General features: G+C 41.7%; 2 protein-coding genes across 2 annotated transcripts in view; both read right to left on the bottom strand.

Moving 5' to 3' along the window:
- cacng2a (calcium channel, voltage-dependent, gamma subunit 2a) overlaps positions 1–27,231 on the bottom strand; it is a 147,955-nt gene that overhangs the window by 20,429 nt on the left and 100,295 nt on the right. The gene's annotated exons all lie outside the window — the stretch shown is intronic.
- LOC118566296 (voltage-dependent calcium channel gamma-2 subunit-like) lies at positions 2,190–3,384 on the bottom strand. Its single transcript, XM_036147893.1, has one exon. It carries the CDS (start codon positions 2,999–3,001, stop codon positions 2,429–2,431), a length of 573 nt encoding a protein of 190 aa, XP_036003786.1. The 5' UTR covers positions 3,002–3,384; the 3' UTR covers positions 2,190–2,428.

Consider the following 27,231-nt stretch of genomic DNA (forward strand, 5'->3'; position numbering starts at 1 on the left):
TTTTTCCATTATAATTGCACCAAATGATTAATATTGCCCCCCCCCCCCCCCCGACCACGAGACCTTTTCTTTCTTGTCTGTTGATGTTTTTGGGATCCCCCTCCTTTCCTTTTCTCTCTCTCTTGTTCCTGTCCTCCTGTTGGACGAAGGACCAACATTATGTTGTGACCTATTTTGATCATAACTCCTGACTTTTAGGTCATACTATGTGTTGGTATAGATGTATGGTGAAGAATCTAGGAGAGTCAATTGTCTTTTCTCTTTCTGTGCATCAAATTAAATGACTTTGACCCCCTTCCCCCTCGACGGTGTCTCAGCAAGTCATTCAAAATGCAGAGGCTGGAAATCACTGCTTACAGCAATCATGCAATTTGTCAGTATTTGGGCCAAAATTCTTCCAATAATGATATGACTGACTAGTAAACAACTATGCCAAGCTATTAACCGGTAATTTATCAGGATCATACAGTGTACTTACTTAATAAACCCTCCCATTGTACAATATGTTGGGTGTTTATGCACATTGCAGATTAGATTAAACCCAAAAAGACCAAATTCCTGTTTATTACATCCTGAAAGACAAAACTAAGAGCATGTTTAGGGTGTACCTTCCTGTTATTACCATTACAGTAAAGATGGGTCTGTTAAATTTTATTTTCTTCTCCCAAAAATGATCAAATTGTGAATTTGTAGCTCTGCTCATGTTAAATCCCAACTTTCACGTGTCAGACATCATTTCCTCACAACAAATGTCCAAGCCTCCATTTGAGAGGTTAAGGCCAACAGAAGCGGGTTTATATCTGAAGACGCGGCAGAACAGAGTTAGCAGTGAAACCTGAGAGAAATGAAGGTGTTGTTTGGTGGAAGTGTGTTAGAGACACGCAGAGAAACATGCTGATTTGTTCCCCCTGGGGTTCGTGTTTTATTCATCAGGACTTGATGCATCCAAGTATAGGATCATTCGGTTTTTGGCACCTTTTTAAAGATTTCATTTTCAATTTGAACAGCACATTAAAAATGAAAGGAAACAAACAAAAACAAAAAATGACTAAGGCTGCGTGAGTTTTAAAAACCAGAACAAAATACACACATACATTTATTTATATATTTATAAAGAAACCAACCAAACTGTTAAAAAAAGCAGTTTTGTTCAGTGTAAATTGTTTGGTTTGTCTGACAAATGCAATGAGATAAAATGTGCTAAATAATAATAATAAAAAAAGAGAAATAATCAAACCACACATGAAAACGTTAATACTTTAAACTCTAGCGCCTTTGCTTTTTTCCCCTTATAATAATTAACCTTTAAAACTTAAGTTTCTCAAGAGCAGATCTGCTGTAATTTAATAGCATGCATTTAATTTCTGAAATTGTGAGTCTCTTTAGCTTTTCTTGCTCTATTTTCATATTAAACTTGTTTTTGTGTCTGGCGTCCTCTTCTTTTTCTTCCCCTCTGCTCCTTCCCTTTTGTTTTGCAGAAGTCATGGTTTGGAGTCTTTAGCTGGTGGAGCTTTGACTCCTTTGCTTGGCTCTTTCTGATGGGGGGGGGGGGGGGGTATGGGGGGTTAAACGCCCCGTTACACCAATCCCCCCCGAGGAAGAAAGAGAACAGAGCCGGGAGAAAAAGACGAGAAGGTTCTATTAAAAGAATATATAATACTCTACTGCTGAATGCCTGCGTCTGCTTCAGGTACCTAAAGGACCTTCTCTTGTTCTTGACCTTCGCATGAAGAGATACAAAAGTCTTTTCTCATATTATCAACAGCACTTGGTTGAATTTTCTTCTTTTTTTTTTTTTTGCTTCGGTAAAGTCTGTTATCTCTTGATTATTAACGTAATAATTTATTTATAAAAGTAATACATATATTTATGTATATATTTATGTATATATATATATATATATATATATATATATATATATATATATATATATATATATATATATATATATAGTACCTTTGTTAGAGATTACAGATTGGGGTACTTCTTACTGAATCCCAAGCTGTAACAATTCACAGTTTTAATGCAAAAAAAATTAAGAAATGAGTCAATAAATAAAAAAGGGAGTGTATATCTTAGCGTAGGCTGGCTGAGGGGGAGCTCGACCTGTCGCTCCAACCCAAGGGCAATGAAATCATGGAACTGATTATCTGGTAAATGCCCACCCCGCCCACCCGTCATCTGGTGCCCTGGACCCCAAAAAGAAAGCCTGTCCAAAAAGATGACAGATCTGACTCGGGACCACCTGACCCACTCGGTCCTGGAACGAAGCCGACTCGTTGGAACTCTCTCACCAATGGCTATGGAAAGTCATGCATTTGAACAAAAGTAATGAACGTCTATAAACATGGAAATCCAACTTCTCCCACAGGGCCTCCCTGCGTCTCCTGATCTGTGGCGCTCGCCCGCCGGGCCGGTTTCCTCTCTCTCATACCGGCGTGGTGCGGCGGTTGGCTGTGTTGGTGTGGCTCGAGTCTTTCAGGTCCTTCTGGATGCAGTTGTGGACTTGAAGGAAGTTGTGGTCCCTCTCAGAGTTGTAGGTGGCCGTGGGCGTGCCGGACGACTTGAGGGTGTCCCGGGGGAGCGTGTACATGGAGATCTCTGTGGACGGCAGCGCGCTGAAGCCCTTCAGGCCCACGGGTGAGGCGTCGCGGGAATGTGACGGGTCTGTGGATCGGGAGGAGGAGCGCGAGCGGCGCCTGTAGCGATAACGATAGCTGGGGATCCGTGTTATGGCCGAGCCTTGGAGGTAGTCGGCTGCGCGTGCGCCTATTCGCAGCTGTCGATGGCGGTCGATGAACATGTGCACGGCCAAGACGCCAACCATCTCAGCCATAATAAAGGAAAGGGCACCAAAGTAGAAGGACCAGCCGTACGAGTAGCTGTTCTTCTTTGAGTCGCTCTTTGAAGGGTCCCCTGCATTGGCTGATATGTACACGATGATCCCGATAATGTTGCTCAGACCTGGCCGGTTGGAAGTCGTGTGGGGGGGGGGGGTCATCGGTCAGGAGCAGATGGGAGAAAAGACATGAAAATATGGATAAAAAAGGAAGAAAGAGAAAAGACAAAGATTCAGCTCAAAGCAGCTCCTGGCGGTTTTTTCTTTTTCTTTCTTCTAATCAAATGTTCAATGTCAGACCAAGAACGGCAAAGATGCTTCAACTTATTAGTCTAGTCATAGAGAATATTTTGACATGGTGAGTGTTGAAAGACAGATAATAGGGAAAGTGTGTCAGGGACACACACACGGGGAGATGAATCCCAACGGGTGACGGTTAGCCTAGCAACAAGATCAAGAGAACAGACCAGAATACACAAGGAGAAATGGCTCCTGGTACAACAGAAGGGACAACGTCAGACCTTTGAGAGTGTAAATTATCTGCTGCTACAATTTTTTTAACCTAGGCTGGAAAAGAGAATGACTTACAGAGCTGTGGAAAAAGTATCTCCTCACAATTTCTTCTATATGGGCTTTGTTGTCACACTTAAATGCTTCGGATCAATATTAACATCAGACAAAGATAACCTAGGGAAATACAAACTGCTCTTCAAAATTTTTTTTGGATTTCAGTTAAAGGAGCATAGCGCAAGTTCCAGAACTTTTTCAAAAGTCTGCCCCCTCTGGCGACAAGTGGAAATGACACCAGTGTTGTGCGCATACATGGGAGAAAAGGAAAAGCATCTGCTGCACTGAAAAATCAGAACTAAAAATAACAACAATTTTCTTGAAATTAGAGCTTTTATCCTTTACTTGAGCAGGTAAATAAAATTATCTGCCAATGGAATGAGATTTTTGCACTTAAAATAGGAACAACTCATCTCCATCTTCTTATTTCAAGTGCAGGATGTCTAATGATCTTATTTTAAGGGTGAAAATACTCATTCCATTGGCAAATCATCTTATTTACCTGCTCAAATCAAGGATACATGTACTCATTTCAAGAAAATGTTAATTATTTTTAGTTCAGTTTTTTCAGATTTCAGTCACAGGCTGGTGGCTGGGCTGATATCTTATGGCTCCCTTAATGCAGTCAGAACATTTCTATTTAGGTGATTTGTCGTTTCTAAACGTCTGCCAGTAACTGGGCCTGGGTGGTACAAGTGAAATTGAACCAAAATCTTAAATTAATCACAGTTAATTCACGATTTAACAAGGGACAACTTGACATAGGGCCTAGTTGGTTTGGATAGATTAAGGAATTATTTAGAAACTCTTTTAGAAACTCTTTTTTTTGCATTTACTAAGATTATCCTTGTCTTATTTTAAAATCATTTGGTGGTCTGAATCATTTAGGCATGATAATGCTGCAAAAACAGAAGAAATCTTTAAGGAACAAATACTTTTTGTAACAGCATTGAAGTAGTTTACCTTTACAAAGTGAAAGTGGAAGAAAGCAGAGAATTTCTTCGCACTCATAGTCTACAGCATATTTTTCCATACTAAATCCAATTTATGTTGAGTTTTTCACATGTTTACTAACCACGCAGTCATTTGTCGGATGGATTTTGTGAATAAAAGTAGTAATTCGAACTAGTTTCGGTCTCAACGTTGGAGCTAGGAGTGCTGCCTCCGGCCTCATGTCGCTGGTGTTTGACTCACCTGCAGACCACAAGAAGATCCCCTGCACTGAGGATGATGTTGTGCGTGACTTGTAGAACTACACTGGCAGCTTATACACAGGCCTCCCATGAGAGCAGGATGACACTGAGGATGGGGAAGATTCTGGAGGCTGCTCGCACCGCACCTGCAGGTAAGAGGAGGACAGGTGTGCTGTATATGCCGCATGTGTTTGACTTAGACTTCAGTCCCAAATGATGGTCAAAGAAAGGCAGGACGATGTGCGCAGCGGCAATCAGAGACAGAAAAGCACACGAGGCTCTAATCCAGCACTGGATCCTTGTGGGAAAGCACAATCCTAATCAACACCCTATCAGGTCTGTGAAGACTCTATCAACACTGTGAAGTGAGTGTGTGTCCCCACAGTGAGCCGGCCTTATGTAATCACCGTTCTTAAACTCTACATCTCTGTTCAGGACTCTTCTACGCCACAGACAGAGGTAGATGGTTGTTTTTAGCACCAAAACTGACTCCCAGTACAAGTAACCCAAACTTCAGTATTTCCCATATCAGTACTAATTAATGGCCACTACAACTATTTGCATTGGTTGTATTTTTCAGTCAATAATTACCAAGACTATAATTGTTGAGTATTTGATCTCTGCAGAACAAAAATGATTACAATTTGAGATACAATGAGAGATTTTGCAGCGGGTCTGCACCACCTGGTTGGAGTCTTTTTTCATGCTCCCTGGATATCTGCAGGGCTGGAGTAGACCGAGGGTGGTAAGGGTTTAATTTCAACTTTCAATTTTTATTTAATCTATATAGCGCCAATTCATGAAACATATCATCTTAAGGCTCTTTCTAAAGTCAGACTCCATCAGATCCTCCAGGTTGGTGAGAAAGTTTCCTCTCTAAGGAAACCCAGCAGGTTGCATCAAGTCTCTCCAAGCAGCATTCACTCCTCCTGAAAGAGCGTAGAGCCACAGTGGACAGTCGTCTGCATTGTTGATGGCTTTTGCAGCAATCCCTCATACTGAGCATGCATGAAGCGAACAGTGGAGATGGAAAACTCCCCTTTAACAGGGAGGAGAAACCTCCAGCAGAACCAGAACCAGGCTCAGTGTGAACGCTCATCTGCCTCCACCCACTGGGGCTTAGAGAAGACAGAGCAGAGGACACAGAAAGCTCAGAAGCTCACATTGACCCAGGAGTACTTTCTATGGTAGAGAAGACAGAGCAGAGACACAGAGAGCACAGAAGCTCACATTGACCCAGGAGTACTTTCTATGGTAGAGAAGACAGAGCAGAGACACAGAAAGCACAGAAGCTCACATTGACCCAGGAGTACTTTCTATGTTAGAGAAGACAGAGCAGAGACACAGAAAGCACAGAAGCTCACATTGACCCAGGAGTACTTTCTATGTTAGAGAAGACAGAGCAGAGACACAGAAAGCACAGAAGCTCACATTGACCCAGGAGTACTTTCTATGTTAGAGAAGACAGAGCAGAGACACCGAAAGCTCAGAAGCTCACATTGACCCAGGAGTACTTTCATGTAGAGAAGACAGAGCAGAGACACAGAAAGCTCAGAAGCTCACATTGACCCAGGAGTACTTTCTATGTTAGAGAAGACAGAGCAGAGACACAGAAAGCACAGAAGCTCACATTGACACAGGAGTACTTTCTATGTTAGAGAAGACAGAGCAGAGACACAGAAAGCTCAGAAGCTCACATTGGCCCAGGAGTACTTTCTATGTTAGATGGTAATAGAGGATTATCTGCCTCCCCTGATGATGTCACAGTTAACAGAATATCTTTTAAAATGTCTAAAGATAGTGTCTGTCCCACTGCCACAGCATCAGCTACACGTCTCTTTGCATAAAAGCCCTTTGCTACCATCTGACCCTTAAAGGAACAGTAAGTAATAATAATGACGCCCAGTGGTTAAATTGGAACAACACACAGAGTGCCTTACAGGGAGACCCGCCATTTACTCAACGGTCTGTTGTTGCTGTGAAACTTTTATTTACCAGGACAGGTATACGTGTGTTGTATTTTGTTCTGGTTCTGGTCTGCTTTCTCTTACTGGCTTCCATTTCTGCAGGCTGCTGCTCTTTGTCACATAAAATACCAAATGCCTGCGCTCTGTTTGGGAAGCTGGGAACTCTCATATGATTGGTTCAGGAACCAGGAAGTAAACACGGACTACACCGTGAAGTGAAGTAGGTCCGGACCCGTAACCTCTAGGTTTGAAAGGAGAAAAACGCGACTGAGCGGTGTTGATGGAGAGGACCGACTGTTAGAGGGAATCTTACTAACATCCCAGGTTACAAATAATTTAGGTTGATTTTACAGTCAATATTTTACTTATAGCTCCTTTAAGTTAGGGATGAATGTCGTGGAGTTGGTGCGTCTGTTTCATGGTGTACACACCACTGTATCAGACTCGTACCGCATGCTGGTATTGATATTTCTCTAGTTTTTTGGTACCTTCATGTGAGGAAAAAGTCACCAAACAAAGCACTTGAGGGATTTGGCATGTGGTACTGACCAGACTGCCAGTGCAGAGAGGGAATGCTGCCAGTGTCCTTGAAACAAAACAGCAGCCTCACAGCCAATTATCAAGAAGCAGGAAGTAGAAGTGGAGTACGATTTACTTTTGATGTGAGGCCAGGGCCAGCGGAGGGCTGTGCAGCATCCTGAGGTGTACAGGTGAAATCAGAGTCAGGCCGGTCTGAGCAGCGCACCGCGGTCATTCAGGAGAAACTGTGTGAAAGCGTCTCATTCAGCCGCCTCCTGCTTAACGTGCGCACTTAAACTTTCATCAGCCTGGTTAAATTTTCACCACTTCACCTCATCTCCCCGAGTACTTTCCTGCCTCAGCACTTTTCCCAGTTTCTCCCCCAAAGTGCTGACACTGGGGCTGGGCGGCTCATGCTGAACTTGGCCGCCTGTAACTCCACAGGGAGCAGCCGGGGTCCCCGGGGCCCATCTGCCTGGTATACCTGCTGACATTCATCACTGCCTTCCTCACTTTGCTCTTTAGCCCACATTCGCTTATTCCCGAGAACCTTAAGGCTTGGTGGCGTCTGCGAGGCACGGAGGGAAAGTCACCCTGAGCTACAGGCGGGCTGACGGGACGCGGCTAACAGCTGCTGTGGTTAGGGGGAGCGACAGGATGCTCACGCTGATGGACGCCCACCTTCAGCGCAGAGCACAACCAACCAGACCGTGATCCTTTGGACCGACTGGCAAAGCGATGCCTTTACTGTAGATCACCAGATCTCCTGGTAATGTTAGTTTGCTGATTATTGGAGCATTGCAAAAGGGAAACCCTGGGAGACCAACAAGCATCCTGTGACTCTGTTAAAACACAGCAGCAGCAACGCTTGTGGTTGGCGTGAGACTTGAAACAGTCTCACGAATCTTTCTTCTTCTTCCACCATCAGGGCAACTGGGACAATGTTGGATTGCCAAGAACACGGTGGCAGTTAATATGTTCTGGTCTGGTTTACTCTGAGGACAGCAAAATTAAATGGAAACGAGATATTTTGTTCCCCTTTTAAAGCGTTTTTCTTTGTGTCCCCTCCTGTATTTTTTTTAGAAAAAGGCAGTCAGCCGTAGGTTTACCATAAACTCATTCCAACATTGACAAAATTATCATTAAGTCTTTTTTTCACAAGTCCAGCTCAAGTCTGCTTGTTTGTCCTTGAGTCTAAATTGTGACATGTACATTTTATAATTATTTTTCAAACTATTAACCAATGAACAGCTAAAGACTGCTTTACATTTTTAATTTCGAAAATGTATGAAATATAATATCTACACTCTCAAAAAAAAAGAATAATTTTGCTCAAAGAAAAAAATTAAAAAAAAATGTAAACCTGACTTTTGTCATGAGCAGAAATTCTCATTTGACTCTGCAGAGAGCGGCTGGACTGCTTTGTGCTAAGATGTGCTGAAGATCATCTCTTCTTGAATGTTAAGACGCAGGAGATGACTGTGGATGTCAGGAGGAACAGGACTGTGTCAGACATGAAGCAGTGGACTATGTTCAGCTATAGTTAACAAACAGAGAAGGCATCTACCAGAAGGCACAGAGCAGACTTTACTGCTGGAGCTTTGGTCTCTGTGCAGCGACATGTCATACATCTTCCTCCTCTGCCATCGTAGCAGCATCAGAGCCTTAAAAACGCAGATAAAGGTGCTTGGTTCTGTTCTGAAGCCTCTGGAGATGTTAATGCAAAGCAGGATGAAGAAAATGACGGTCAGCCTTGAGGATGTTCTTCATCAGGCGGTCAGACAGCAACAGCTCGTCTTCACATCTGCTTCAACACAGGAGAGTCAGTCTGCAGCCACCCATCTATAATAACTCCGTGAGAGATACTACTACATCTAATTTACGCTGGAATTCAATAATGTATTTTGAATTGGACAGATTTATGTATCTTCAAACATAAAAGAGTGATTTTCTATCTTTATGTCATTTTTATATATCTTGATATGCTCACAGCTTTCTTTAACCTCGCCTGCAAAAGCCTGACCTCTGAGATCCAATCTGTATGATAAAGAGGAATTTAATGGCGCTATTCATCCGTCAGCTCTTTCTTTAACCTGTCTTTTTCTGTCGACTGCACACGGTCGTCTCACCCAGCAAACGTCCCTCAAACAGTCACTTTTCACCCCAATCTCTCGTGTAATTTGCACTCAGTCAAAGGACAAGATAGTTTAAAAGATCAAATTTCATCTCTCCCGCTCTCCTTGCTCATCCGCGGGGGAATCGTGGGCTTTAGAGTCACCTGCCAGGGCGGCCTGATTAAATATTAAGTTGTCCTAAGAGCTGACCCGGCTGCCGTGTCCCGCTCCGAACCCCTGTAAGATCTCCAAACATCTCTGCGTCCATTCCTGAAAGTATTGACGCGGTAATTCACAGCACATTACCAGGGAGAGGGCAAGGGCCTCGCTTTCATCCATCAGCTTCATTTGCCAAGACAAAAGAGGAGAAGAGGGCCAGCTGGATGTATTGATTGTTGACAGTGGGAGGTGTAATGGTGCGAGATCTCAAGGTGACACAAAAGTTGGGGAAACATTTTTGTTTTGCAGACATATTGAGAAAAAGAAAAGTAGTTTTTTTTCATAAACATTTCTAACAGGGCAGTGCAGCTACATGACAGGGCAAATTTTCTTTATTATTTTTTAACACCATTTTTAAAAACATTTTCTTACACATACAAGCTGAAATATTTTGCAGCAGTGCCTGTTCTGGTTTAAAAAGTTTTTTTTAAAGCAATTTAAAATCTCTCTCATTAACCGTCCTGCTTCAGGTTTAGGAGCATCTTAAAAGTAAAGCTTTAACTTTCCATAAAAAGGCTCCAGATTATTTGCATGGCTTTGAGTGTCAGCTCTCCAATCCAAATTATTCTGCGCACTCACATCCAGTGCTCTGAAAAGTGCAGTGACCTTCAGCGTGATCTCCCAGGATGCAGTGCGCCTACGCCGAGGCGGCGCTGCAGTTTGCTGCACCAACGTGCCCCTGGCTTTGGCTGACCACGCTCTACCTCTGAAGGAAACGCTGAGGTCCCTGCAGATTTTTCATGCCGGGATGCACCCGCTTCTTGTGCGTTAATACGGAACGGGTGAGTGCTAGCTCGTCATTTGATGAAGCCGTGTCTCAGAGCCACAACCGATCCCCTAAGGCTTTATTTACCATCAGTCCTTTCTCACCGTGTTCTCCAGGTTACACGTCTTCATCTTTTATTTTCTTTAAGGATCGGCCCTGTCACAAATGTGTATTCTGCCTGGAGGGATGTTTAAGCATGACCTGTTTTCCCCGGGGGGAAGCAGGCAGAAAGAGTGACAAGCTGACAGGAAATCAGGGACTAATACCTGCTGCCGATGGGGACACACTGTGCGCTCCTGCGCTTCATTAGATTTTACATCATTATATCACATCGTCAAGATTTTCCTTGAAAGATGCTTTTCTTGAATATTAAGATGTTCATCTGTGTGGTTTTCAGCTCTGTGCATGTCATAATGAGGCACCAGGCCTCATTATGATTAAAAAACACAGGAAAAGAAGTTGAGGGCTGAAAGAAAACCTAAACAAAGGCAGGAGTGTGTTCATTCTGTGTCTTCTGAGAACCCAGAATGGACCCGCACCAGGTTCTAAGAACGGCTGAGACATTCTTGCCTTGCCTAATCGAGCCATAGGATTAGAAAAACATGCTATTGGTCTGCTGCGTTACGGGACGAGAGCGCTGGACGCCATTTTGCAACATGGCGTCCAGCGTGACGCTGACATAGGGCACACATGCGCTGTCAGGGTGGTTCGGCCCAGAATAAGTGTTTAGATTTAAAGATCGGCATAAACGACCCGTCTCATTCGGAATACAATTTCATTCCGAGCGCAATATTTCGATTGGTTTGTTTACACGTCACGTTTTTATTCCGATCGGCCCTTAAATTTGATTGCTTAAGTCTGTGTAAGCACACTGACTGTGTAGAAGAACAACGGCCCCGCTCTTCTTTACGAGTCGGATCAGTTCGTTAAGGGTCGGCAAAGCTCTGGACAGCTCCGTTAAGGTCCCACCACACATTTCTGGTACGGACTTTGACTGGATCATCGTTGCAACATCTTGATTATTTAGTTTTTCAAACATTCTGTTATAGACGTCAAGCTGTGTTTCGGATTATTGTCATTGTGACAACCCAGTTTGGCCCAAACCTCAGCTCTCCAGCGAGTGAATCAGTGGCAGCAAGGACCGTCGTCTGAGGCTACAAGACAAGCCCAGATCATCAACCCCCCCCCCACCACCTTGCATGACTGATTTCATGACAGGTGATGTTGGATTTGTTCTGTTCAAAACACGACATTTGGTTATGGCTATGGATGTTTAATTTGATTATCGGAAATTCTTCCATAACTCTTGGAGTCTATTCAGATGCAACTATGCAAACCTACGTTGTGCCGCCATTTTGTTTTTAAAGTGACACAAACGTCTCCTGGGAAAGCTTCTGAATAAAACCTTCGTTCTTAATCTGACTGTCTGGTAACGAACCTTCACATTTAGCAGGCAAACAGAGCCCTGCAGAGTCCAAACAACACATTTGGTGAAAATGGAAACTGTTTTGTTGAGTCTCTACTGTTCATGTACGTCACATGCGTCAAACTCAAGGCCCGCGGGCCGCATCCGGCCCGTCAAGGCAATTTATCCGGCCCTCAAGTGCCACAAAAGGCACATCATGTCATAATGTAGAGGCATATAATTCTTTTAAAGTGTATAAAGTGGCTTAAACTGTAACTCTTGTAGCATTATTGAGTTTTTAAACTGTGTATAGTAACAGCGTACTGCCACTAGATGTCATATTAAAATAACCCAGGAATGTCCAAATTGAGAAAAAATGATGCAGACTGATGGGGGGTTAAAATGTAACTGACCACAATATGAACTTTATTTTTGCAGATAAACTATAAACTGGGCCTAAGGTGCTACTTTCATGTTACTGTTATTTTTTTAACATTTGTATGTGAACTGAAATGAAATTATGAAATCAAAAGTATCGTCTATACAGGTGCAAGCGACCTTTTTAATGACTTCATGATGCCAAAGTGGCCCAATATAGAAAGGAGTTTGGTGTAAACCATAACAGCATGATGTGAAAACGGGTTCTAGAGAGGAAAGATTCAAACACATCCTGGTCTCCGTTATTTAGTCTACAGGAAAAACAGAGTCTGCATGAATGCCATTGGCCCTGTCCCAATACTGAGGGTGTCCCGATGCTCCAGAGAAGTGTATTACCCATAATTCATTGCTGCATGTGACGTTGTGAGCAAAAATATGCCAATCATACAAGTCATGAAACTACATATTTTGTTCTGATTATAAAAACACATGTATTCTATACAGCCACCTTAAAAAAATGACTAATCAAAAATGTTTTGATTGCATGTTTTAATGCTGAACGCTGAATGTTTAAACAACGTATTTCATAAATTTATGCTGTTTAACAGACAGACATGTGGTGCTATGGCATATTATTAAATATATAAATAAATAGTATTTTCATGCTGAAATACTTTGTTTTATGCTCTTAAACAAAGAGAAATGTGGTATTACAAATAAATTCATGTATAAATTAATACATTTTATATTTAAATAAAGAAAGAAGTTGGATTGTTCATTTAAATTTTTTTCACTCTCTCACATGTACAAGCCTGAGTCTTCTCTACACATCAATAATAATTTATTTGTATTTTTGCTGCTGTGCATGCACACATTTATACACAGTTTTTTTAAAGGCCTGCAAAAGCGTTCTTTAAAATTTCCAGGTCATTCCAGTGTCTTACACTGACCTGCCTGCAGCTAGGGCTGGAGCTTAAGACCCTTGAAGAACAACTGTTCTGCACGTGTTTGTACTCTGTAAATCTAAGGTACTTATTCTGACAACATGATTCAGACTTAGTTTGTGAAATGCAGAGATAACAGATTAATAAACATAATATAATGGTCCATCTGTTGGGTTTCTGCATTGTTCTCATCAAGTAAAACCTCATTTTCAGAACCAATCTCAGCCCAACATGGTGATCTGCACCATGTGATTTACGTTCAGTAGTTTTCTCTGGTTATTACAACCGTAAGCTGCAGGACATACGAGTAAAGTTGTTCCTTCTGCATCTACTACCATTGGCTCCAAAAAAACTTAAAAAATAAAACAACTGGACTTCTATTGTGAAGCTGAAGGCGCTCCACCTCCCATCCATCCAAGCGAAACTTCAGAACTTCAGAATAGAAGTGCAGTTGTTTTATTTTTAACCTTTTTTTGGATTGAGCTGACCTGGATGACTGAGAATCTTTGCCAATATGTCTACTACCGTCGGCTCCTTGTGTAGGAGAGACCCATCCAATATGGCGATGACGCAGGATGCGCTCCAACACGTTATAAGGCGTCTTCGTATATAATATTTATGTTTGTACGCATGTGCATGTTGTTGAATTTCATGGAACACACTGCCTTCTAGTGGCGTGGCAGGGAAATTACACTGTTTCTAATTTTTCTACTAGTGTCGTGTTTGCGGAGGTCGTGATAATAACCTTCATGTAGAAGTGTTAACAGAAGCGGAAAATAACAACCCCATTTTCAGTGAATCATTGTCATGTGCACAAGTCATAAGATTATCATATTTCTCTCAGCATGTTGAGGCATTAGGGGGAACTTTCCAACTCCTGAGAAGATCGTCAGCCATCCTCAGTATTTTCTGCTGGTACAGAATCTTACTCATTTAAGATTTGTAAACTTCAAACAATGTGGATATAGCTTTATATCCCTTCTCACTTTGATGAATTGCCAACACCATCTTTGCATTGTGTTAACACACCTGTATACTCCTGCTTTCTTTTCTTTTCTTTTTTTAGAAGCGGTCACTCTTACATCTAACTTAAGCAGCTAGGGTGCACTTAGCTATTCTCTAGTCATAATTTTCTAGTAGAGGAGAAAAATATGCGCGTTACAACGGGACTGAATTGCCATTAACATCACGTCAGCATCTTTTCGGAGCAACTGCAGCGCTCATTAGCCGTACATCTGTTACAGCTTCACAGAGTACGGAGGAGTCGTGCTGGACGGCGATTATCTCCACCAGGGTGACATTACTGTGACAGAGGGTGGCTCGGATCACTGCAGTCCTGGGACTCAGCGGTGAAATGTGATGGAAAAGGCTGGAAAATGAAAGCTGTGACCTCTGTGCTAACGGCTGATGGCAGGGGCGACCTTCGCAGCGTTTTATGTTTCTGAAGGCTTCACCGCAGCCACCAGAAGATGTTCTCCACAGTCCTGGGATCAGCGCCGAGTTCACGCTTTAGATTCGCCTTGAGGTCATTAAACGCAGAACAAACTGTCTACAGTTTCCTGCCCCATGTGACAGAAACCGGACTTGTATTTCTGAGCCTAAACTTTATTTACTGGTAAGACTGAACTTAATGATTTATTGCTGCTACTAAAATAAAAAAAAATATTAGTATAAAACTGCTTCTTTTGTATTTTATACAGTTATTGCAACTAAAATTGTCCTTTATAATACTTTTTGTTCGTTTTGCATAACAAAATATACAGTTTCATAAAAAAAGGATTTGCCCCCCTTTAACAATTTCCTCCTTTCTTGCTGACAATTAGCTTTTTGCATTCCTCTGGAGACATTTTGGCCCCCTATTCTTACCACAATTGTTTTAATTTAGCCACATTAGCGGGTTTGCAAACCTGAACAGCCTGATTAGCAGCATCTCAGTCAGACTTAAGCCCAGACTTTGACCAGGCAACTCCAAAATCATGTTTTTGTTCCCCATTCAGAGGTGGATGTTGGTTTGCTTTGGTTCATTTTCCTACACCGTCACCTAAGTGCACTTAAGCCTCACACTACCGTCCTCTGGTTTGATTGTCAGTATTTATTACTCTTTTACATGTTTCAATAAGTTACACTTACTCTTATCACTTAATAAATCAGACCTTAACTGAGACAACTAAGGCCTGAAGTGCTTTAGACATTGTTCTGGGTTCTTTGTGTCCTTCTGGTGGATTCCAACACAGCGGCCACTCCTGGGAACGTTTACCGTCGTTCAGTGCGTTTTCCATTTGTATATCATGGTTCTCACTGTGGTTCACGGCTTAGAAATAATATTTAACCCTTTCCAGACTCATAGATGTTTCTGTTTCTTATCTGTTCTCAAATTCCTTTAGACTGGAGCACGATATGTTGCTTTTTGAGCTCTTTGAGCCTTCTTTATGTTGCCAGGCTGGTTTTATTTAAGAAGCTTTTTTGAATCTTCAGGTCTATCAGCCAGATGTGGCGAATAGAATTGTGCCAAAAAATTTAATTTATCACAGCTCTAATTCATTTGAAAGTGGTTTTGTTTTTACTTAGGTTTTTTTTTGTCAAATACTAAAATGTTTTTACGATCTGAAACATTTCAACATGACAAAAAGAAAGAGAAACAAACAGAGGAGTTAAAGATGCCACCAAGCATCCCAGAACCCATATGAAATATGGATTGACTCTTTTTAGTGGACAATTTATGTCTCATTACCACATAAACTGCGTTTACATAGACAAAAGTAATCGGAATATAAATGTGTTGTCTAAACAGGCCAATCGGAATATTGTGATCGGATTAAGCTCCATTGGAATAAAACCGTATTCCGAATGAGACGGGGGGGGGGGGTGTTTATTGCGATTGATAATCCGATCAACATGCATGTAAATGCTTGTCAGGATCAAGTTAACCCGAGTGCGCATGTGTGCCCGACGTAAACGTGATATTTCCTCATATTTACACATATTTCCACGTTGTTGAGTGGCGCAAAACTGTCCTCTCTATTTGAAACATTAAAAGAGCTCAAAATTGTTATTTATTTAGTAATTTATTTAGTAATACTTCAACCGTAATTAGAAGCTGGGGCAAGCTCAGCCTTGGCGCTCGGAAGACAAACAAGCTCGTATAAAACTGCTTTGTTTATTATTTCTTGTTTTTCAGCAAAGACGGAAGTTATCGATCAATACGGTTTCTATTTTATCAATATGTTTTTTTCTATATCGTCCAGCCCTACCATGAACTCTGCTCTCTTCCAGATAATCCTTATGGAGAATGTTCAGCCATGGATTTGTGACTTTAAACTCAAGCAATCTTGGGTTAAAGCCACTTCTGGTTAAGTCCATAACTGGTAAAAAGACAAAACTAAATAAAAGTTCTGGAGAGGCAAAGTTAAAGTCTGGACCTAAACCTGATTAAGAGACTGTGTTAAGACCTTTAAGAGGCTCTTCATGCTTCAAAGCCTTCCAGTGTGGCTGATTCCTGAACAACTACAAATGAGATCTGATCAAAATTGCTCCACAAAATTGCCAAATATTGCAAACATTTGACGGCTGTTATTGTCATGAATTATGGCAGAACCCGTAGCTTGCTCAGCCCGTTCTGCCAGCGGTGCAAACATGCTCACAGAGTCACAGGATATTGATCGGCACGGCTCCGGCTCAGCGTGGCGTCCAAACGCTACTAGTGCTCTGCTTCTGGTGGCAAACAGCTTAACGAGACAAGGCGTCCATTTTTGGAGGAAGGCTGCGATCCTGCACATGCAGCATCTGTCCGAATGGAAAAGGAATCCACACATTTCAATGCATCTGGGTGAATTTAGTTTGGAGTCAGCGTTTTTTAAGAGAATCTTCTGTCAAAGTTATGTTTTCATCCGGCTAATTGTGATCAAACTTTTAATATGTTTAAGGAAAATGTGAGTTATGCCTGTTTCCATCTAGTTGCCTGTAGTGAATTAACTAGGCTATGCAATTCAATTCAATTCAATAAAATTCAACATCAATTCTCCAGGTTGGTGAGAAAGTTTCCTCTCTAAGGAAACCCAGCAGGTTGCATCAAGTCTCTCCAAGCAGCATTCACTCCTCCTGAAAGAGCGTAGAGCCACAGTGGACAGTCGTCTGCATTGTTGATGGCTTTGCAGCAATCCCTCATACTGAGCATGCATGAAGCGACAGTGGAGAGGAAAACTCCCCTTTAACAGGGAGGAGAACCTCCAGCAGAACCAGAACCAGGCTCAGTGTGAACGCTCATGCAAAGTGTAATTTTGTAAGGCAAGGCAAGACAAATTTATTTATATAGCACAATTCAGTACAGAGACAATGCAAAGTGATTTAAACAAATGTGTTTTTAATCTTGATTTAAAAGAACTCAGGTAAAGGTAGGAAGTTGATGTTATGCGTGTCTGTTATAAACAGGAAGTAGACATTGCAAACTAGCATGGACCACACAGGAAATGGAGAAAGGTTTTCAGGGATGTGTTGCTGTCAGGTAAGTTGTAATTATTGTGTCGTGTCAACTAGCATTGGCGATCTTACACGCTGCACGGAGACGTTGAGAATTAAATGTGATTCTCTGCTCATTTTGGGAATATCCGGGATGACGGCGGAAACAGCTTATCAGTCATATGAGGCAAATGTTTCCTACGTCCGACCTTATTTGGCAAATGTGTTTCCATCTCCTGTTTTGTGCTTTAACTCTTATTTTGGAAAAACCAAAAACTACCTCAAGTCAGCATAAAAACTTTTTGCGATTTGTATTTTATGAATTGCTTTAAGCTTTTCTCTGAGCAGTTTGTTGAAATAGAAAGTTACAGTCCTGTGCAGAAGTGTTGAGACATTCCTTGTTTTTTAATCCTTTCCTGCCATGTAGCCAAACCTGTGGTCTCTGAAAACTTTGACTTGGGAATCATGCAGCATTGAAAACTCCTCAATTCAAGGGATGAATCAGTTTTATGTCGATGCACAACATGCCTCTTAGTAAAGAACCAGTTTTAATGTGGATCTTTAGCTACTTTGTCACCAGCAACCTGTAACAGAGATATCATGTCATCCCATTCCTTTTGTAGGCGCAGCTATAAAAAAGGAAGAAAGCAGACAACAAATGGGATTGTCGTTCTGTCATAAAGCCAGAAAGACAAGCTGCTCTTGCCTCTGGCTGTTCTTCAATCACCAAGTTAGGCTTGCTACGTCCCACACATGTGAGATTTCCACAATTAAGCAGATGATGTGGAACTAAAAGAGGCATGGAGTAAAACTCAGCAAGGCTAAAAAAAAGCTTTGCCAGTAAATTCATTGGGTTCTATATTCCAGCATCCCTGCTTCAGCAGTCCAGTGGTCGGTTCTGTACCAGCAGCACGCTTCCCTGCAGCATGTCTGTTGTGAGGTAATAGCAGCAGAAATGATGTGCACATGCCTGATGTAATGACGCTGTTGTGTTTTTGCTTGAAATGCTCACACAGACCGTCTGTCATCGCTACACCAACCTCCAGCTGCAAAGCCAGGTGACTTTTACACAAGTCAGCCATTATGGGGCATTATGGCTCAGAGACCTTTACCTCAAGCCTCTTTTCTCTGCCTTGGTCAAGAAAAGCTGTCTTACAGTAAAGAATGAAGGACGCAGCATTTACGACAGCGACACGTTAAAGAGGCCTCTAATTAAAGAGGTTTGTTTTGGGTCCAACAGGTAACTATAGACCGTATAAAGGTGCAAAAATGGTGAGGGGGTAAAACGGCCGGCTGTCTGTTACATTACAATCAACTGCACACCCACAATGTACATTTGAGGGATGTTTTGTTTGAAACAGAAGACAAAAGAGAAACATTTGTCAGGAATGTAGCAGCGAACCAAAAAAAGACATTTTATACGTATAGAAAGGTTCTGTTAACTGTGACATCATCCAGAGAAGACGGATCACCCGCTACTTCCATCTAATGTAGAACAGATTACTAGATCAATGTGTGCTTCTGTGCTTTTTTGTTTCTCTTGTTGTGTCTCTGTTCTGTCTTCTGTAACCCCAGTCGGTCGAGGCAGATGACCGTTCATACTGAGCCCGGTTCTGCCGGAGGTTTTTCCTTCCCGTTAATGGGTGGTTTTTCTTCCCACTGTCGCTTCATGCTTGCTCAGTATGAGGGATTGCAGCAAAGCCATGTACAATGCAGACGACTCTTCCTGTGGCTCTACGGTTCCCCAGGAGTGAATGCTGCTTGTCGGGACTTTGATGCAATCAACTGGTTTCCTTATATAGGACATTTTTGACCAATCTGTATAATCTGACCCAATCTGTATAATATGATTGAACTTGATTTTGTAAAGTGCCTTGAGATGACATGTTTCATGATTTGGCGCTATATAAATAAAATTGAATTGAATTGAATGTGTAACACAACATGATTGGAGCAAGTATATGCAGCAGAGGGATGTATTACCACAACAAATATTGACTACTTTTGTATGTATGGGAGGATTTATTGGGAGTGTAGCAGTCTGATGATGTGTGGAATCTGGTTGTTCTGCATTAGGAGCTGGTGAACCTGCCAGAGGGCAGCAGGGAGAACAGTCCATTGTGGGGGTGGGTGGGGGTGAGTGGGGGTCTTTTCTGGTTGTCTGATCCCTGGTCAGGCAGCGTCTGTGGGCGGTGTGGTGGATGGAAGGAAGCGCAGTCCTGATGATTCTCTCCCCCGTCCTAGCCGCTCTCTCCACATGTTCCCAGTGTGAGGCGTTGCAGGTCCCAGAGCAGACCGTCAGGACGCTCTCTGTTGTCCCTCAGTAGAAAGTGGTGAGGATGGGAGGACGGAGGTTTGCTCTTCTCATCCCAGAGCCGCTGCTCTGTTCAGTCAATAAAACGAGTAACGCTAAAGACAACAGCTGATTTAACAGACCCTAAACAGGTTTATGTTTTTGAATCCCCAGACTGAGGCTTACAAGGCAACCAGAGGCGAGGCAGTGACTGTAGAAACCTAGTCTGGTGACTCTGGTTGATCACCAGTGGAAATATGATGCAAAAGTGACCAGAACGATTAAAAATGAACAGAGATGAAGATCTGGTCAACTGAGCATCCTCCAGATCCTTTTTATGCTAATGAGAAACCTGATTTCTTTTATGCAGAAAGTTCTGCATGGAGCAGCAGCTCTCTCTACCTGCTGCTGCCCCCCCCCCACCTCCCCTCTTTTACTGACAGGGTCGAGAGGAAATTAGCATTGGCTCCTAATCAGCCTCCCCAGCCCTGAATGTGCTGATGTGCAGGACAGGGTCATGTTAATCAGGTGCCTCAGCTTGCAGCCACATTGATTTAATACAACAAGCGCTTATTAATCCCCCCCGCACCTCCTCCTCAATATGGAGCCCTTGCACCGTCCTCTTCCTTTGCCAATATGTTTGTTGCCCCCCCTCAACCCCCCGATGTTAAATAAAACCCATCTCAAAAACAGATACCGTGAAATAATAACATTTGCTAACAATTTGACGGCCTTTTTAGCTTTAGTAGAAATGTTTAGACAGTTTTCAGGCTAAGTTTAGAAGCCTGTGTGTTTTAACATCACACCTCATAGGAAAAGTACATTTGGACTAAAACTGATGACTAAATAATTGATGAAAATGTCAGTGGAGATATTTGTGAAGTAGCAGTGCAGATGTTTGGACAGGACATCTTCGACGCCTCCGGTCATTTAATTAAGAGTCATTTTGTGTTCCTGTGCTGTTTTTGGAAACTGTAATAATGTTTTTATTCATTTTTTGACATCTTTTATTCATCAGATGATATCAGCTTCGGAAGGCTTGGAGTCAGAGCAGTTAATTCATCAATTTATTTACATTTTTGGTTCTTTTGACGTCTTGACTTGAGCAGTTGTGGTGCTGAAGAGCTGATGTCCTGCCTGTTTAATTTTCTCTGCCTTAACAGGAGCTCCCTACACAAGGTGGAAACCAGCTCAGGAGACATTTTTAAAACTTTCATGTTTATTTCATATTTGAGATCTGAAATCCAAGCGTTTGCCCGTTTCCCATTTTTATTGTGTATTACCTAATATATACTAGGGCTCCCATACACTAGAGGAAAACGCGTCTATGATAAAAATCCTCCTGAACATGCAGGGTCTTGATTAGATCTTAGAATATCTCCCCGTTATGCGTGATGAAGGGTGAGACTTCCCTGAGCAAAACTCCTGCAATAAGGAAATGAGCCTCTTAGTTTGGATTCAATAAAGTAATCATAAAACATGAAAACATAAAAATAAAGCCGAAAAAAACTACCTTTAAGTCACCAGCTGAATTTATCAGTGTTTTTTGGTAATAGTGCTCAAAGTAGAAAAAAGTCTCCTTAATGTGATACAAATATGGGACAGAAACATGGGTAATATATTTACACAGATCTATTTATTGATCTATAGCTCAGTAGTTTTATTGTACTTAGGACAAAAGAAAAAGCAATTTCTAAAGCAAATCCCTATCAGCCAACTGCAAAGTGTCTTGAAGCCACTTTTATTAACTTCAAGCCTCATGGCGTTAACATGGACATGAAAAATGGCATTGAAATAAATAAAGATATAAAATAAAAAGCTTTAAAACATAAAGAGGTGGTAAGTCCAATTTCAATAAGCTTATTATTGTTACGGTTTCCTGCTGTAAATTATATTTCTTCTCAGTATTAAGCCTGAACTCCACAAACTCATGTAACTTTAGCAATATTATCTAACACAGCACCGGCACTTTAGCAGAAGATCATCACGCTCCAAGTGCTGAGGGAGGCTCCCATATAATTTGACTTATGAAAAATCATAATTATAGTAGTCATAATAAAGACATGTTTTAACTTAAAACGTGTAAAGCATGTTATTAAATATTAGCATATAGGTCTCCTCCTCCATGAACCCAGTACGCAATTGTGTAGCAAAAAAAAGTACAGGTGATGCTTTAACAAAGTCATGAATTAAAGGGAAAACAGGTGAAAAAAACATCTGACAGGGAGAGAAACAGAAGCTCTGGAAGGTATTTAACAGAAAACGTAGCGAAGCATCTCCAAATAAATGATTGATAAATTAATTTAATGCTGAAGCAACACTATATGAAGGAACAACTCTGACGCACTCAAAAATAGATCCCTGAATGAAAAAATGCTTAATAAATAAATGAGATTACAATTAAATGCATAGAAATACAGCAAATAAATAAATGTAAGCAGTAAGTAAATTATACAATGAGACGTACATGTATATATCCCTTAATTAGCTTGTTTATGTATGAATAATTATCCTATTTATTTATTGTTTCCTAGAATTAAAAATTTTATTTATTAATTGCTTATTTTTTTAATGTAATTATGTCTGTGCCTGTGTTATAAGTATTGTCTGTTTTATTTCTGCATTTCTGCCTCCTTATGCAAATGTGTAAGGGGCGTGTCTTGAGGGGACACTTTCTGCCTATTGGCTGGTTAGACTGCATGGGTCTAATGTAGAATATGTTGCTGCTATCAATGGCTGCCGCTACAGCCTCAGTCCCAACAAACATGGCTACCCATGTTATCAGCGAGCTGAGGCAGTTAGAAACTTCATTTGAGAATAAAACGGCGACTTTATTACTTGTGGTGCGGACGCAGGTGTTGTCATCCCCCGCGTAGAGAGCACGCATTCAGCGGGTAAAGCTGGTCCCATCGACTCCCTCTGAGCACCAGCCATCTAGTCGTGGAAGTGGAGATGTGTAACTTTTGTTAAAAAGTGACCTCATCATTCAGTTAGTGGGTTACAACAGAAGACAACACTTATTGTTCTCTGGTGGGACGTGATTATTTCAACATACCAATCGCTTAATGTAAGGATAATCCAGTCTGTTTAAACTGGGCTCATATAAACATTAACGCTCAATATAACACATTCTCTATAAGTAAACGACAAAGTCTGGAGAAAATACTATTTTGCTCTGATTGTCGCTCATCTCCAGACTGTCTTCTGCAACCATAAATCCACTTTCCTGAGTCCATCACTGAAAACCGCTGTCTGCCCTATTGTAAAACGCATTTTTTGTTTCAAGGTAGACCCAAATAAATGGATCCTTTCAAGCACATCTCAAATATTGTAAATTAATCACCAAATAAAGTCACACCCTGAATCGCTTCCTTTCGGCTTCTTGATTAAATGAAAATATCTGAAAATCTAGTAGAGGATAATTTCAGGTGTAACTTTATTCAGTTGAACCGTTTGTTTTGTGTGTGTGTAAAATTACACTGGTTGGCCAGTAGGTGGTCCTACATCGAGTTAAATAAATACATTAAAGTGGTTTATGAATAAGCAACACATTAAATGGCGGTTTATTGCAGTGATTACTGTGCATGAGATAGTTACCCAACATTACTTTAGTTCATTGAGGTTCGTGGCGGTTTCTTTCTGCACAGCCCCCTTAAGGTCACTCCATTACAATCAGATTGAGCTTTTGGCTTTGACTAGGCCGTTTGCAAGACCTTGATTCTTTTCTTGTTCAGTGATTCTGTTGTAGATTTGCTGCTGTGTTTGGGATCATCGCTCTATTTAATGGCCCACTTTAGCCAGGACCCACATTTCATTCTAATTTACTTTAATTGCACAGAACACCTGGTCCACTCAGGTAACACCGTTTTGGGCTCATCAGCACGACTTTAACTTCATGACTCCGCCATTGTACGTAACGGTTGTTGGTGCTAATGTGTTTCTCCAAACATTCACATTAACTTGCAGCTAGAAATGCGTTCCTTCACTTGTGACGTTCACATTCTTCCCCTTTTTGAAAAAGTACAAATGTGCTTTGAATGCATATGAAAAGTGTAAGCTGACTTTTTATGTCGTTTTATTTTTCTCCAAACAGAGTTCTGCACATTTTGTTCAAACATCTGTCTAGAGACAATGTTCCAGACATTGTGCGGTTCATTCTTTTTACTTGCAACCTTCTCAAACCAGCCACAATTGTTCAGTCCTTTTCTCTTTATCCTATCATGAACTTTTACCACGTTTACTGAGGACTGAACAGGCAGCAGGAAGTCAAAATTAGAACTTATTTTAAAATGATTTGGTTCTTTTTGGAATTTTTCTTTCTGAACTTGGGATAAAGGTAAATTGTTTTTCATAACAACTACTCAGCACTTTTACACTAGAACAAGCACCGTCTCTTATTCATATATTCATATATACCAATAAGCAGATTGGGGTTAAATCTCTTGTCCAACATGAACAGCTGCTGGAGGAGGAAGCTGAAATCAGCCCCACAACTGATCCCACTAAGCCGAAGCTGCCGCATCAGAAGCCATAGATGTTTTTAAAAAAATGAATAATCATCTTTGTTTGTCAGTGCAACATTGTACATTCCAATGAAGTGTGAATTCTGCATTTAACCCATCGCTTGGGGAGCAGTGGGCGGCTAATGTGCGGTGCACAGGGGGCATTCTGGGGCTGAGGGTCTTGCTCAGGGACCCAGAGGAAGGCTGTGGGGGAACCAGTGAACCTGCAGCCTTGTCAGGATGCAGGCGCTCTGCTCTAACCACTAAGCCACCTCTTCCCTTAATTTTGTTTGTTGTATGGTTCCAGGAAACTGTGTACACCGGTACCAGTCGTCTAATATTACTCCCGTTAGACATGGGTGGTATCTTTTCAGGATAAAATACAAACCGAAATGTTCCTGATACATTTGCAGTGTTTATGGTGCACGTTTTGTAACATAAAGAAATTAAAAGCTGGGCAGCAAGCAAGATATCTTTAACCTTGTTTCTGCTGCAGATCCCCACACATCATTGGGTTGAACGGGTTGTGTTGGTAGACTGGTGGCTGCATCAAAAACAAATGACTCTTTATTAACAAATTTCCTTGATTTGAGCAGGTAAATAAGCATATCTGCCAATAGAATAAGATTTTTGTACTTAAAATAGGAAAAACTCATCTCCATCATCTTTTTTCAAGTGCATATATAATTGTCTTATTTTAGGGGTTAAAATACTCATTTAATTGGCAGATAATCTTATTTACCTGCTCAAATCAATGAAAATCTCACTCATTTCAGGAAACTTGTATAATTTTTAGTTCCGTATTTGCAGTGCATGCATGTGACTTTGCTCATTTTCTTACCATAAATTCAAAACAAACTCTGAATCAAGTGAAGAAAATGCATAACTATAGTTAGGATACTGTGCCGTAAAAAGCACAAAGGCCCGCTTCAAAGCTCTAAATGAGATTAAAGATGACAGCAGAAAGCTTTAGAGGTACTGGTGTTGTCCTGAGATGACAGAAGGCTGAAAGCATTCAAAGCACAGTAATTATCTTATGTGATGCATTCAAGATGGAGTAAATGAAAAGACGTCCGTCTGTAACACTGCAGCACATCTCTACTACTTCATTCTTCGAGCTGTGCCTGTACACTGGACATTCTTTTGCTTTTGGCTGAATATACATCTTACAATACTTGAACAATTGAAATTTTGCAACAACAAAAAAGAAAGCTCACAAATGGTCAAACCTGAACCTGGAGACAGAAATGACACGCCTGCTGCGTAAATGTGCACCTGTGAAGTAACTTAAAGGAGCCCAGTGACACAGCAGCATAAAGCAGCTTGTCCTGTACATGCTAATATACAGTTATACATATATATATATATATATATATATATACATATATATATATATATATATATATATAGTTTATTATGGCAACGCACTCCCTCAGCTCTGGGTTTTACAAGGCGCAATATTTCTTTAGTCCCCTTTAATAACGTGTAAAGTTAGAGGGCTGATCTTCCCTCGGTCAGTCAGGACAAAAAATGATTGGCCTTTAATTTAGTGTCCCATCATCTGTATGCTGTGTGTTTTAAGTTCCTAACAACGGGCTCCTTATTTGTGGCGTGGAGACTGCGACAAACACGAGAAGGCACGGTTTCTCCGTGATTACGTGGGATGCCTCATGATCTGAGCGGGCAGTAAAGCCGTCTGCGGAGAATGAACACATCATGTTGTCCTCTGACAGCCTGACTGTGCTACTCTGGAAGCTGATATCACCCCCTGCTTCTGCCCTACAAGCCCTCGCCCCAGACCCATTGATTTTATCGGGCGACACCAAAGCCGGCTCAGGCTAGCGTCCAGCATCCCGCGAGGCCCGAGGGTGACAAGAGCCTCATCAATGTCAGAGAACACTCCCAGATCAGCTCATGTGAACCGCATGGAATGGAGACAACGGAGGAGGGAAGAAAGTTTGTCGGACGGTTGATCTAAATTTTCTGTAAGCTACTGAGAAAAATGGATTTCATGTTCTGGGACCGCGTAGCTGCCGACCACAGAGGGAAGTTGTTGCCTTGCCATAATTCAATACTATTGAGTACATGGACAACAGGCAAGAGGTGACAGGCATGCATTCAAGCACACAATCACACCTAAGTGTAGTTTAGAAACTGTAATTAATCTAACATGCACGTTTTTAAATCGTAGAAGGAAACCATGAGGCCCAGATAAATCCTAAAATCCTGTGTTTGCACGGGGAGAACATGCAGAATTATCACCAGGAAGGCCTCAGCTGGGATTTCAACCTTAGACCTTCTTGTCCGGAAGTAAGAGGGGTTAACACTGCCGGGATAATGCAGTAACCAGATAATTACATTTCCTAAAAGAAAGACACACAAGCTGATTTTCTCCATATCTCATATCAAAGCAGGCTACATTTTCCTGCTTTAGGCCAGAGAGAGATCGTTTTCTGGATGAATTTTTTAAACTATTTTTCTAATTCAGAGGTTTACCTACTCTTCCTTAGTAATTTGTATACCTGCATTTTAAACTGTATGATTTGGGTCAAACGTTTAGCGTTTCCTTTCAGAACCTTCTCACAGTAGCTTGCTGAGGGTTTGGCCCGTTCCTCCTGACAGAAGCGGTGCTGCTGAGTCAGGTTTCAGGCCCACCTGGCTCACACACACCTTTCAGCTCTGCCAACAACCTTCCTGAGGGACTCAGACCGGGGGCTTTGTGACGGGAAACTAAAAAACCTCCACTTTGAGTCCCTAGACCACTTTGTTGTTCCTGGCCAGAGTTTTGAGCTGTTCTCCCTCTTTAATGTCTTTCTGTTCATGTACAGCACTTTGAATCGTCTCGTGACTGAAAAGTGCTACAGAAACAAACATGCCTTCAATATTTACACATAATGTTTTTTCCTTTTGAGGCCATGTTGAGCGGGAGTGGTGGCGTAGAGGTTCGACTCCCACAAGCTGTTACTCTGAGTCCCTGAGCAAGACCCTCAGCCCCAGAACGCTCCCTGGGAGCCGCACAGACGCTCTCCAAGGAAGGGCTGCTAACACTTTCTGTGGCCAGGGACCCCTT

This window comes from Fundulus heteroclitus, chromosome 16 (assembly GCF_011125445.2).
Source record: "Fundulus heteroclitus isolate FHET01 chromosome 16, MU-UCD_Fhet_4.1, whole genome shotgun sequence".
Classification (NCBI taxonomy): Eukaryota; Metazoa; Chordata; class Actinopteri; order Cyprinodontiformes; family Fundulidae; genus Fundulus; species Fundulus heteroclitus.

What these genes read in the sequence shown, in the direction of transcription:
- LOC118566296 (XM_036147893.1), bottom strand. Translation starts at nt 3,001, where the DNA reads ATGACCCCCCCCCCCCACACGACTTCCAACCGGCCAGGTCTGAGCAAC.